The sequence below is a fragment of the Moschus berezovskii genome, chromosome 4 (genome assembly GCF_049115385.1).
Source record: "Moschus berezovskii isolate FMDL1 chromosome 4, NW_MosBer_1.0, whole genome shotgun sequence".
Taxonomy (NCBI): Eukaryota; Metazoa; Chordata; class Mammalia; order Artiodactyla; family Moschidae; genus Moschus; species Moschus berezovskii.
In genome coordinates, this window is record NC_142463.1 from 94,097,309 (window position 1) to 94,110,115 (window position 12,807).

At 39.4% G+C, this 12,807-nt stretch overlaps 1 protein-coding gene across 2 annotated transcripts in view; it reads right to left on the reverse strand.

Annotated features, from left to right (window-relative positions):
* Positions 1-68: 68 nt before the first annotated feature.
* Positions 69-12,807, reverse strand: part of DENND2C (DENN domain containing 2C) — a 103,978-nt gene continuing 91,239 nt past the window's right edge. Inside the window, exons 15-19 of one of the 2 annotated variants that reach the window (XM_088835607.1) lie at positions 11,829-11,870; positions 10,622-10,727; positions 4,202-4,438; positions 3,872-3,958; positions 69-2,825 (exon numbers count right to left, since the gene is read on the reverse strand). In XM_088835607.1, the coding sequence (XP_088691733.1) occupies positions 2,794-2,825; positions 3,872-3,958; positions 4,202-4,438; positions 10,622-10,727; positions 11,829-11,870 (504 nt within the window). In that variant the 3' untranslated portion in view covers positions 69-2,793. Of the gene's footprint in view, positions 2,826-3,871; positions 3,959-4,201; positions 4,442-10,621; positions 10,728-11,828; positions 11,871-12,807 lie in introns of both variants that reach the window. The other variant, XM_055401339.2, reaches the window with a different exon arrangement.

Below are 12,807 nucleotides of genomic sequence, written 5' to 3' on the forward strand. Positions count from 1 at the left end.
GTGCATATGCTTTGGTGCACGCCCAGTTGTTAATTCTGAGGGCACGCCCGCTAGAAATTGCCCGGCCATTTTTTGTTTTGGTCGGATATGACGTCACTTCGTGGTTTCCCAGAGTCCCCGGTGGGTGTGTTTCCTGTCCCCGCTTGTTCCACCTTTTTGCTGTCGACTGGCAGCGAAGTGTTGGGGATTTGGGGCTTTCGGTTTCGACCAGGATTCGAGTATCTGGAAGTGGAATCCTTTAAAATTTTTGGAGGGAACTGGCTGCAGGATTTGGCGGGGAGAAAGATACTGGGTTCCCCCCTCAGCATTACTCCCCTAACCTTCCACCTTCTTCCCTTAAATTTCTTTCGCTTTGCAGTTCCTTCCTGTATTCCTACTATTCTTTGTTCTCAGCGCCCTGAGAAGCTTTGCAGTGAATGAATGCAGGGAGTGGGCTCTAGTCTCCAGTTAAAATTGCGAAGCTTTAGGTCTGCAGAAGGAAACGAACCTGATCCCCCCCGCCCCAGGGCGAGATGGGTGACTGCACGTTAATCCTATCTTTTAAAAAGGCTGATTTTTGCCTTCAGGGCGTGTCTGAAATCCAATCATTTTGCCTTTACACCTTTCGGTAAAGAAGAGCTCTTCTCATTGCCTCCAACCATTCCTGCTATTGCTGATGCCAAGTCTCTGGTCCCTGGCTTTCAGTTCTCTTCGACCAGGCAGGGAAAGACCAAATAATGTAGTAGCACTATACACTGTGCCCGGTGTGCAAATCTAGACCCGGACTTCGCCAAGAGCTTGAAAATGTTGGCCACGGTTATCAGGCTTGGTTACTATAGGACCGTTTATCCTTTACCTACCTAGATAAGCGTGTTAGCTATAGATTTAAATGAAGTAAAACATCTTTACAACTTAAGCAATTTTATTTCAAATTCTCCAAGAGATACATGGTATTTTTTGTGTTTATTCATTAAAAGATCTGTGAACAATATTTTATACAAATCTTGAGCAATTATCTTACAAACATGTCCAGAATTCGTAATTCTTTACAAAAACAAAACAGACTTAAGGAAGCAGCTTCAGATGGGAGGGATAAAAGTAAGACTCCCATCCCTGAAGTAAAGGGCTCCTCACAGAGGGATAAACACTCAATTCCCAGTTACTGATTGTTCCCTCAGGGTGGGAGTGTCAGAAGAGACCAAATGGGGAAATGTCTGGTAAAAGTCCCACTGGGGTAAGCTGCTTAATAAACATTTTTTTTAAAGACACGGGCTCAGTTCTATTTTCTGGACCCACATCTACAGGAATTGTATTACACAGCACCCATCTTACATGTTGTCTGCTTCAGATCCATACACACACCTGAATGGGTTGTAATGACAATACTGCACAAGTCAGTAAGTTGTATCATAACACAACTTATGATGTTCTAAGTTTGAATATTTTTTATGCAGTTACACAAACTGACACTTGCTATAACATTTATCAATTAAAATTACACCATGGCTGACAAATTTCTCTTTCAAATCACTGCTACTACTTTAGATATTAAAAGTTGGGGTGATTATGTGGTGTGTGCCCAGGAAATGTCCATATTCTGAGTCCAATTTAGAGAAAAAGTCCAACATTTCTAGAAGAACCAAGAAAAGAGTCTCAGCTGGACACCTGAAGCATGAAGTCCTGTATCCTCAGAGCTGCAAGTTGGCTCTGACACACTTCAGCTTAAAGCAAAAAACAAAACAAAAAAACCTTTTCCAATTGCTATAATCCCTCAGAGCCCAATTTTCCATTTGTAGGAATAACCAGCTTTGTTTTAAAAAATGAATAGTCCTGGCTTCAGTTTAAAGTTATTTAAACTCTCTGAAATCCACTGTCTTCATCAATGAAATGAGAGATGCAAATATACAGTTGATTTAAATACTAAATTAAAGATGACATACGCATATGTACCATTCATGGCACAAGATGGACCCTGAAAAAGAAGGTAGTTTTCATGCCCTTGAGACAAAAATTTTCCTATTATACATTTTTTCTCTTTTGGCCATGTCACACAGCACGTGGGATCTTAGCTCTCTAACTAGGGATGGAAACTGTGTCCCCTGCAGTGGAAGTGTGGAGTCTTATGCACTGAACCACCAGGGAAGTCCCCCTATTAGCTATAATTTCCCAATGTTTAATGTTGATACATGAGGGACAAGCTACCCAAGTGCCACACAATGTGGAAGGAATGTTGTAGGGTATCTATTTTTATAAGATACTCAACAACAGCATTAATAAATAGGATTTCCATGTGAGATTCCCCTAGCTTTAAACACGCCCCCCACCCCGCCCCTAAAAAGAGATGAGTATATTCCTTAAACAGCCCATAGGTTTAAAGCTGCCATGGTATTTCAGTGATGAGAATTATGTGTGAAGGGCTTGTGTCCTCTACTTACATCATGCCTCCCTAGTACCTTAAATGCAGCACTTTTCTCACTGTGCTCATCTCTGAGCTGTTTTTAAACATGCAACACCATGTCCTTCTCTTGTAAAAGACAAGTGCCTTCATAGGCTAAACACAAAAAATGAGCCAAGACTCAAAAGGCCACTTGAAAAAATCTGGAGGCAGACAGAGTAAAGGAAGTATAGGTTCCAGACTACTCCCAACAATTCTCCAGTGATTACTACAGCAGCAACAGGAGAATCCTCCTCCAAGAACCTGGCCCACTCTGTAACCTTTCAACATTCTATAGAATACTTCAGGGCATCCTGACTCTTGGCAAAATAGTTTCTTTGGCAGTTTCTGTTCTATTTAGGATGGAGGCAGTCAAGATTTCATTTCTTCTGCAGAAATTTCATTTTACTTCCTAAAGGAAAAAAGGAGTGAACTCTCATTAGTTCATTTTTATTTAGGATACATTATTTGATGCAAGGGATTAAACCTAGTCATTCAGAACAGCCCAGGAGTAACCTGCCACCTCAAGTTATCAGTTGGTGTGTTTAACCACCAAAAAACCCAAATCAAACATACACACACAGAACCCCCAAATGTCTAATTGTAGACATAGAAGGAAACTCAGACATCATCTAATCCCACCGTTTTCAAATCTGACTGCAGGTTAAAATCGCTTTTCCTGCTCTCCAGAGATTTCCTGGAGCCTGGTGAGGGGTGGGAGTAGATTTCATTAATTTCTTTTTTCCGCACCATGCAGCCTGCAGTGTGGGATCTTAGTTTCCCGAGAAGGGATTGAGTCGTGCCAATTGCAGTGGAAGCTCCAAGTTCTAACCACAGGACGTCCAGGGAATTCCCTGACTTTTCATTTAAGTTCTCCAGAGAGTCTAATATTGTAGTCACAGCTGAAAACCACTGATCTAATCTAATACTGTGGTATAAAGATGAAGTAACAGCCCTAGGCATAATTTGAAGTGTAAAATTAGAGACTTGCAAGAAATCCTCTTTTGCTTCAGATGCCCTGAACCAGGTATTTTTAACCTGGAGTGCATGGATGGGCTTCAGGGGGGGTCCATGAACACCCTAAGAGTATATGCAAAATGTGTTTATATGCTCCAAGGGTATTTTTCTGGAAAAAGGTGCAGTTTTTAAAAAAATTCTCCATGGGATGTGGCATAGAAAAAGATGAATAATTATGCAAAATTCTTATATCATGAGGAAGCTTCATCTGAGGAAAACAGTCCCATGGACAACTCTGATGGAGAATCCTAACGTCTGAGAGTCTTGTCATTCTCCAAACACTGTGGAAATAGGGTCACGGTTTCTGGTCCCTGTATGTGAGGTTATATTGTTGATGTGATGGTAAAGCTTTTGTGATGAGGCATGCTTACACAAAAGTTTGTTATCTTGTTTTTTTAAACTATATTTATCTAATAATAATAGGAAAACACAGCAACTTACCAAGACTTCGCAAAATTCTATTCACTCCACTGGGCTCAGACTCAGGAATTGTTTCCAAATACTGGAGCGCCCGGACCTCAAACAAACCTACAAAGAAACTCATGCTGCTCAAACTGTCATACACTCAAGACTGAAAATCAACTGAATAAAACTCTGTGCTCATTTCCAGTGTACTTCCGGAGCTAAAACAATATCACAAAATAAAATTTTTCCCATAATAAACAACTGATCGTGAGTCCTTGTAGCCTTATGTTATATTTTGTTTATATTCTTTTCAAATCTTTCAAGTGCTCACTAAATACAGAGGGAGACCTTTATGATGAAACTGACCTTTCACCCCACTTTTCCGAAGCTCTCGGTCCTGGATGAATCCTGCAAACATCTGAGTTTCCATGAAGAGATCCAGGAAGTGGCGGACACTTCGGGAGGTGTGAGATTTACGAAATGGCTCCCTTTGGAATACACGCTCCCCACGCTCAGTGACAGACATGCTCAAAGAATAATGTCCCACCAGCTCCACAAAAAACCTGACAAATGCTTCGGACACCAGAGAGTTGAGTGTCACATCTTCTGCAAAATGAAAGAAAATAGAAAGGGAAAAAAGAATCCCCTAAGTTTTGTGTTTATAGAGACACTGGCTCTGGTTATAAAAGTGGCACCTTGGGAATCATAGATTAGTCAGAGAATAAATAGAGGAATCCTCATTCTCTGCTTTCTTGCTCTGTTCATGACCAGAAAAATAGCAAATGACTTATATCCTTACCTTCACTGTCATCCCACACATACTGTGGTCTGCACATCTGTAATTTCCCTGGAACTGCTCTTTCAAAGACCCCCAGTGAGAACCAGCTGAGTTGAATCTACTCTTCAATTTTTAATCCTCCTTAAAACTCTGTGCTGCACTTGCGCTGCCCTTCTCCTCATTCCTTTTGTCTCCCACAATTTGATGCTCTTCCTGATTCCTCTCCTGCCTTTATGGCCAAACATTTGTTTTACTCTTGACTCTTCTTCCTCTTCCTGGGAGTGCTCTTTGGACCCCTTCTCTTCAACATTCCTTTCCTTAAAGAGCGAACTGGCATGGAGAGAGAACTGACCTTCTTTGTCAATAATTCTCAACCTCAGATCTCCAGTCCCGATATTTCACAAAAATTGACCTTCCACACTTTCAGGCTACATCTTAGGTGATCATCAATGGGCTGTCCCATTAGCATCTACATTCCTTTTGTCTAAAAAGTCACCATCTAGGGAATTTCCTGGCAGTCTAGTGGTTAGGACTCTGTGCTCTCATTGCCCAGGGCATGGGTTTGATCCCTGGTCTGGAAACTAAGATGCTACAAGCTGCAGGGCTTGGCCAAAAAAAAAGTCACCATCTCAGGTCCTTTTAGGAAATTGGTAGACTATGAATCACATAAATAAACAATGCATGTCAAACCCAAATTCATTACATTTCTCCGCCAAATCAGTTTCTCGCTCAACTTTCTCATTTCATATTGCATCATGATTATTCCATAATAAATAATAATTTAATGAGTGCTTTTACAAATGTAGTAATAATCCAGTGAGGCAGACGTATCATTTCCCTTTTACAGCTGAGGAAAATCAAGCTCAAATCAAAGACATTCTCAGGTCACCTCACCCAGTACCAAAGAGAAGTTGCAGGACCCCCAAGTCAGATGATTCTAAACCACTGTAATCTAGCACAATGTGTTGCCTTCCAGGTTCCAGGCTCAAACCCCAGGATCAACTTAGACTCCTCCTTTTCCCTCTCATATAAAAATAGTATTGTTTTCCCCTCACAGTGTCTCTTGCTCTTTCCCGTGGGCTGACTGGGAATCTGGGACTGAGGTTTAATCAGATTTCTACCATGAAACAGCTGTATAATAGTGGGCAACTTGTTTTACCTCTCAGGGCCTCTCTTTCTGTATCTGCGTAATAAGGTGGCTGATGAGGCAATTTCTTAGGTCTCTTCTGACATTGCATTTTTTTGTTTCTTATTTTATATTGGAGTATAGCCGATTAGCAATGTGATAGTTTCAGGTGCACAGCAAAGCGACTCAGCCATACATATATGTGTATCCACTCTCCCCCAAACCCCACTCTTGACATTACATTTTTAAATTTTTTAAAAGTTATTTATTTATTTGGCTGTGCTGGATCTTAGTTGTGGCATGTGCGATGTAGTTTGCTGACCAGTGGCTGAACCTGAGCCCCCTGCATTGGGAGTGCAGAGTCTTAGCCTTGGGACTACCAGGGAAGTCCTTATGTTTTTATTCTAATCTAGATTTCCATTATATTTTGTTCAACAGACTTTCTTCTCATCTGTTTTTTTCTGCAACTGAGACTCCATCACTGCTTTTATGGTCAGCACTTTTGCCCCACTCTCTCATCCCTTCCAGTTATTGTCCCATCCCTCCTCCAGTTTACAGCAAAAAATTTCTTGGAAGATTTGTTTATACTTAGGGGATCCCTAGTGGCTCAGTGGTAAAGAATCGCCTGCCAGTGCAGGAGACTTGGGTTCAGTCCCTCGGTTGCGACAATCTCCTGGAGAAGGAAATGTCAACCCACTTCAGTACTCTTGCCTGGGAAATCCCACAGACAGAGAAGCCTGGCGGCCTACAGTCCATAGGGTCACAAAGAGTAGGACATGACTTAGCGACTAAACAACAACCCACTTTCTTGTTTTATAAGAAATAACGCCCTTTAAAAATTATGTTTTTCAATACCTTATCTCACATTCTTTGTTTCTCTTTTAATGTATATACATTATACATTCTTTTACATGCATGAATATTTCATAAGCCCAGCAGTGAAATGACCAGACAAATGCCCACCGTCAAGCTTAGAACAGAACATCGCATGTATCTCTGAAGGTCTTCGCGTGATGCCCTCTCAGTGCTGTTCTTCCCCTACTGTCCAAAGGAGGGTGACCATTATTTGGAATTTTGGCATTTCATTTACTTTACATAGTCTTACTACACACATGCAACCCCAACAACATATTGTTAGGTTCTGTATGCCTTTTAACATTATATAAAACATTATATGCTACTGAAACTTATTATTTTATTCAGCGTGTGTGTATGTTTAAACTAATCTTTTTTTTTGGCTGCGTTGGGTTTTCGTTTCTGTGCAGAGGCGTTCTCTGGTCTCGATGAGTGGGGGCTATTCTCCAGTTGTGGCGTGTGGGCTTCTCACTGCAATGGCTTCTCTTATTGCAGAGCACAGGCTCTAGGGTGTGCAGTCTTCAGTAGTTGGGGCACATAGGTTTAGTTGCTCCACAGCTTGTGGAATCTTTTGGGACCAAGGATCGAACCGGTGTCCCTGCATCGGCAGGCAGACTCTTAACTACTGGGAAGTCCTCAGAGTGTGTTTTCAAGATTCTTTTTTAATGCTATATTCTCTTGTCAGTGGACATTTCACTTGTTTTTAGTTTTTACTATCACATACAATACCACTACAAAAATTACTGTACTTGTTTCCTAGAGCTCTCTTGTGTATATATTTAAAATGGAATTGTTGGGTTGTAGGATATATACCCGCGAAGGCAATGGCAAGCCACTCCAGTACTCTTACCTAGAAAATCCCATGGATGGAGGAGCCTGGTGGGCTGCAGTCCGTGGGGTCGCTAAGGGTCGGACACGACTGAGCGACTTCACTTTCACTTTTCACTTTCACACATTGGAGAAGGAAATGGCAACCCACTCCAGTGTTCTTGCCTGGAGAATCCCAGGGAAGGGGGAGCCTGGTGGGCTTCCGTCTATGGAGTCACACAGAGTCGGACACGACTGAAGTGACTTAGCGGCAGCAGTATATATACACCTTTAATGTTACTAGATGATGCCAAATTGTTTTTCCAAAGGTATTGAACTAATTTAAACACTCTCATCAATACTTGATATTGTCAGACTTTTAAAATTTTTACCAATATGGTAGATATAAAATGGTATCTCAGCATGGTTTTAATTTACATTTTCCTGATTTTGATGAGGTTATGTATCTTTTCATATATTTGTTGGCCTTTCCTGTTTCCTCTTCTATGAAATGATTGTTCATATCTTCCCCCCCATTTTTCTCTTGGGTTGACCATCTTTTTACTTTTAAATTGGAGGGAATTTTTAAAACTAAATTCAGATACTATTCCTTTGTTAGTTATATTTATTGAAAATGTCTTCATTTAGTTTGTATCTTGTTTTTTATTCCTTTTCCATGGTGTCCCTTGATGAACAGAAGATTTTAAAATTTAACATAGGGACTCTCTTGGGTGGTCCAGTGGCTAAGACTCCATGCTCTCAATGGAGGGGCCTGAGTTTGATCCCAGGTCCAGTAACTGGAACCCAACAGGCTGCAACTAAAAACGATTTCATATGGCACAAAAAGATTCCACGTGCTACAACTAAAAAGAAAAAAAATCCCACATGCTGCAACTAAAGACCCAACGCAGCCAAATAAATAAATAGTAAATTTTTTTTTAATTAGCATAGTCAAATTAATCAATCTTATCCTTTATAGTCTGTGTTCTTTGTGCCACATTTCAGAAATCCATGACTGTCCCTAAACATAAAATATTTTCTATCATTTTCTAAACATTTTTAATGTTTTACTTGTAACATTTAAGTCTTTAATTTATCCGAATTAATTCTGTGTATAATGTGGAGTACAGATCCACCTCTGTTTCTTTTCATGTGGAAAACCAGTTGCCCTAGAATTGTTTATTGAATGGTTCATTCTTCTCCCACTGCTATTCAGTGCTGGCGCTGACTGACACAAATCAAGTTTCCTTATGCATGTGCATTCTCTATTCTTCCCATTTTTATTGCTCTATTTGCTTCTTTCTGAACCCAAACCAAATAATCTCAATTACTATGACCTTATAGTTAATCTTGATGTTCTGTAGGGCAAGCTCGTCAATCTTGTTTTTTTTCAGGAGTGTCTTAGCTATTCTTGGCCTTTTGCACTTCCACTAAAATTTTACAGAAAGATGAAGGTCATTCTAGTTTTCTCTTGAACTTTCACCCGTCTCACTTTCTTCCCACCATTTCATTGTATCTGTTGTTACCAAGGTCTCCAGAGCCTTTCCCATTGTCAAATCCACTGGTCAATTCTTAGTTTTCATATTATTGGCCTCTTTGCAGCATTAAATATAACTGTTTACTCTTTCCTTCATAGAATACTTTCTTCACTCAGCTTCTGCAATCCATACTCCTGTGTTTTCCAACTACTTCACTAGCTGCTCCTTTTAGTCTCCTTTGCTGGATTCTTCTCTTCCCAACTGTCAAAAGTTGTAAATTCAAGCACATCATTCCCAACCAGGGCTCAATCCTTAAATCGTTTAAATTTTCTACTTATACTCACTCTATTGGGTTATCTCATCTGGTTCCTCAGCTTTAAAATAGTAATGTATGTCTCTAGCCTAAATCTTTCCTCTGAATCTCAAATTCTTGTATATAAATGCCTACTTGATATCTCCAGCTGAATGTCTGCCAGATATTAGATAGGTATCCAATAGGTAGCTCAAGGGGCTTCCCTGATAACTTAGTTGGTAAAGAATCCACCTGCAATGCAGGAGACCCCAGTTTGATTCCTGAGTTGGGAAGATCCACTGGAGAATTCCCTTGTGCTAGTAAAGAATCTGCCTACAATGCGGGAGACCTGGGTTTGACCCCTGAGTTGGGAAGATGAAACTGTTAAGAGAATGATATAAATCTCTCTGAAATTATAGGCTTCCCTTGTGGCTCAGTTGGTAAAGAATCCACCTGCAATGCAGGAGATCCAGGTTCACTTTGTTCAATTCCTGGGTCAGGATGATCTGCTGAAGAATAGATAGGCCATCCACTCCAGTATTCTTGGGCTTCCCTTGTGGCTCAGCTGGTAAAGAATCCACCTGAAACACGGGAGACGTGGGTTCGATCCCTGAGTTGGGAAGATCCCCTGGAGAAGGTAAAGGCTACCCACTCCAGTATTCTGGCCTGGGAAATTCCATGGATGGCATAGTCCATGGGGTCGCAAATAGTTGGACACAACTGAGCGACTTTCACTTTCAGGTATCTCAAACTTAATATTAAAAATTGAACTTTTAGTTACTCCTCTAAACTTGTTCCTTCTCTAATGATCCCCATCAGTAAACAGCCTTTGAGTTCTCATCTGTAAAATGGGGATTAAATAATAATACCTGCTTCATACAGACATTACAAGGATCAAATAAGATGTATGCTAAGTGCTTAAAACAATGCTTGGCATACAGTAAGCCACCCAATAAATATTATTCATCTTTTCATTCAACAAATACTTACTGAGTACCTATTTAGTGAATGCTGTTCAAAGTACTGGAAATAGAAAACAAATGGACAGTCACTGTTCTCATAGAATTTACATTCTAGCACATCAGATGGTGATGAAGGCCATGGAGAAAATTAGGTCAGGAAGGAGGACAGGAAGTACTAAGGAAATGGGAACAATTTTAAACAGGACAGTCAGGAAAAGTCTCACTAAGAAAGTGACATTTGAGCATGGGCCTACAAGAACAAGGAGCAGGCGCCATGTGCCTAGGAGAACAGCATTCCATACATGGAACTGAGCAAATGCCGAAGTCCTGAAAAAGAAGGGGACTTGGCACATCGAGGGTGAGCAAGGAAGTTATCAGCTTATGAAGGCACAGACAATCTCATACTATTTTTGTATATGCTTTGGCAGGATGCTGGGCATTTGGTTTTTACTGTCTTGACCTAAAATCCTCAGCCACTTGTCTCATACCTTGTGAAAAATTCTGCTCCTGAGCCAATATTTCATTTCGTTCTTCCAAAATCTGTATCAGGGCAGCTTGTAGTTTAGGTGGTAGAATTTCATCCTCATCAGATACCTTAAGAGAAGAAAATTGAGATTTTCATGAGCTTTGAGAGAGAAAGTCTCAAATTTAGGGCCCTATTAAAGTCCCCCAGGTTCCACAGGTGGCTTTGTACGTATTTCGGCTAAAAGGAGTCTGTCTGAAGCTTCCTTCCCTACATTGAACAGAATCCATGATGTTTATGGTGTGGAAGTGTTAGTAGCTCAGTTGTGTCCGACTCTTTATGACCCTGTGGGCTGTAGCCTGCTAGGCTCCTCTGCAGTAGGTAGCTATTCCTTTCTCCAGGGGATCTTTCCGACACAGGGATTGAACCCTGGTCTCCTGCACTGCAGGCAGATTCTTTATCATCTGAGCCACCAGGGAACAACTTAATTAAATTTAAGAAAAATAAATAATATGTCTTATAAGACTCTTTGGAAGTTTCCAAACCAAATAGTTCTCATCTCCAAGTCTTATGATATATTTTAAAGATCATTCCCAAATGTGACAAGCTTATTGATTACAAAAAAAGAAAAGTCTTGGGAAACATTCTTTTCACCCTGTGTTCAGTGCTCACAAACCTATATACAGGTTACATACAGAGGGTTGCTCTAAGGCTTTTCTAATTCTCCCTTTCACTATCCAGAATAAGTGATCATTTCTTTTTTGCCCCTACTGTATCTTGTGCAAATTTCAAATATATATCATTTCTAAAACTTTATGGCTATATCTGCTCCCCCTCCCCGTTTAAACTGTAAGGCCTGAGAGATCAAGCTGAGTGTCTTACTCATCTTAAGTTTCTGACTGACTAGCAGAACATCTAGAAATAATTGGTGTTGAATGCTTGTTAAATTTTATTAAATTAGAGGCCTATACATCAACCCATAAGACTTGAAGGGAGGGTTACCTCTTTTGAGAATGACATTTAATCTGTTTCCTCCTTCCTTAAATTGAGACAGACAGCTATGAACACAAGACAAATTTTTCAGGTCAATCTTGTATGATTGGCCACAGCGTCAAGTCAAGTGTATGTGTAGGAACTATAGGTCTTGCCTGAGTCACCTTCTCTAAGTACTTTCACATATTTTCTGGCCAATTATCCCCAAACATTAGGTAATCATCTCCTTTGTCACTCACCTCCTGTAAAAACTTGTCTGCACAGAGATCAACTATCAGCACCTATGGAATAAAGGAGCCAGACAAGTTAAACTAGAGACATTCAGAGAGAAATACATTACGCATTGTTAGATCAGGAAGAATGCTTTGATTCTTTCATGCGATGGGAATAGTTTAAAATAAACTTAAAGGGTTTTTTGGTTTTGTTTTTAATTGAAATATGACTGACTTAAATACTATAATAGTTTCCCATATATAAAGTGATTGAATATTGTTATACATTAACTTAAAAGTTTTAGCCCATTTAAAAGCTAACTCATCAACACTAGTAAAAAATATTTCAAGTTAAAAAAAATTATGGTGGCACACCTAGAGATTAAAAGAGACTAAAAAAACCACACCAACCAAATACAGTGCATAGACTTTATTTGGGACCTAATTCAAGCTATTAAAAATTTATGAAACAATTAGAGATCTGAATATTTAATTTTTCTGATATTAAAAAACTGTTATTAAATTTTTTAGGTGTGATAATGGTATTGTGATTATGTTAAAATGATCTTAGGCTTAGAGATTCATACGGTAATATTTAGAATTATGAAATAATCAGGATATGCTTCAAAATATTATGGGAGAGAGGTAGTACAATTAGCCTAAGCTTTATAAGTATTTAAGGAGGGTAATTAATTTTACTCTTTTTTCATTTTTACATATGTTTAAAATTTCCATAGTAACAAGTTAAAAAATAGGTTTATACCAAAATTAGAAACGTTTCTATACACTAACAATAAAGTATCTGAAAAATAAATTAAGAAAACAACTTCATCTTCAACTACATCAAAAAGAATAAAATACCTAGGAATAAATTTAAACAAGGAGGTAAAAGATATCTATGCTGAAAACTATAAGATACTGGTAAGAGGAACTGAACAACACACAAATAAATGGAAAGATATTCTGTGCTCATGGAGTGGAAGAATCAATATTGTTAAAAAGTTTG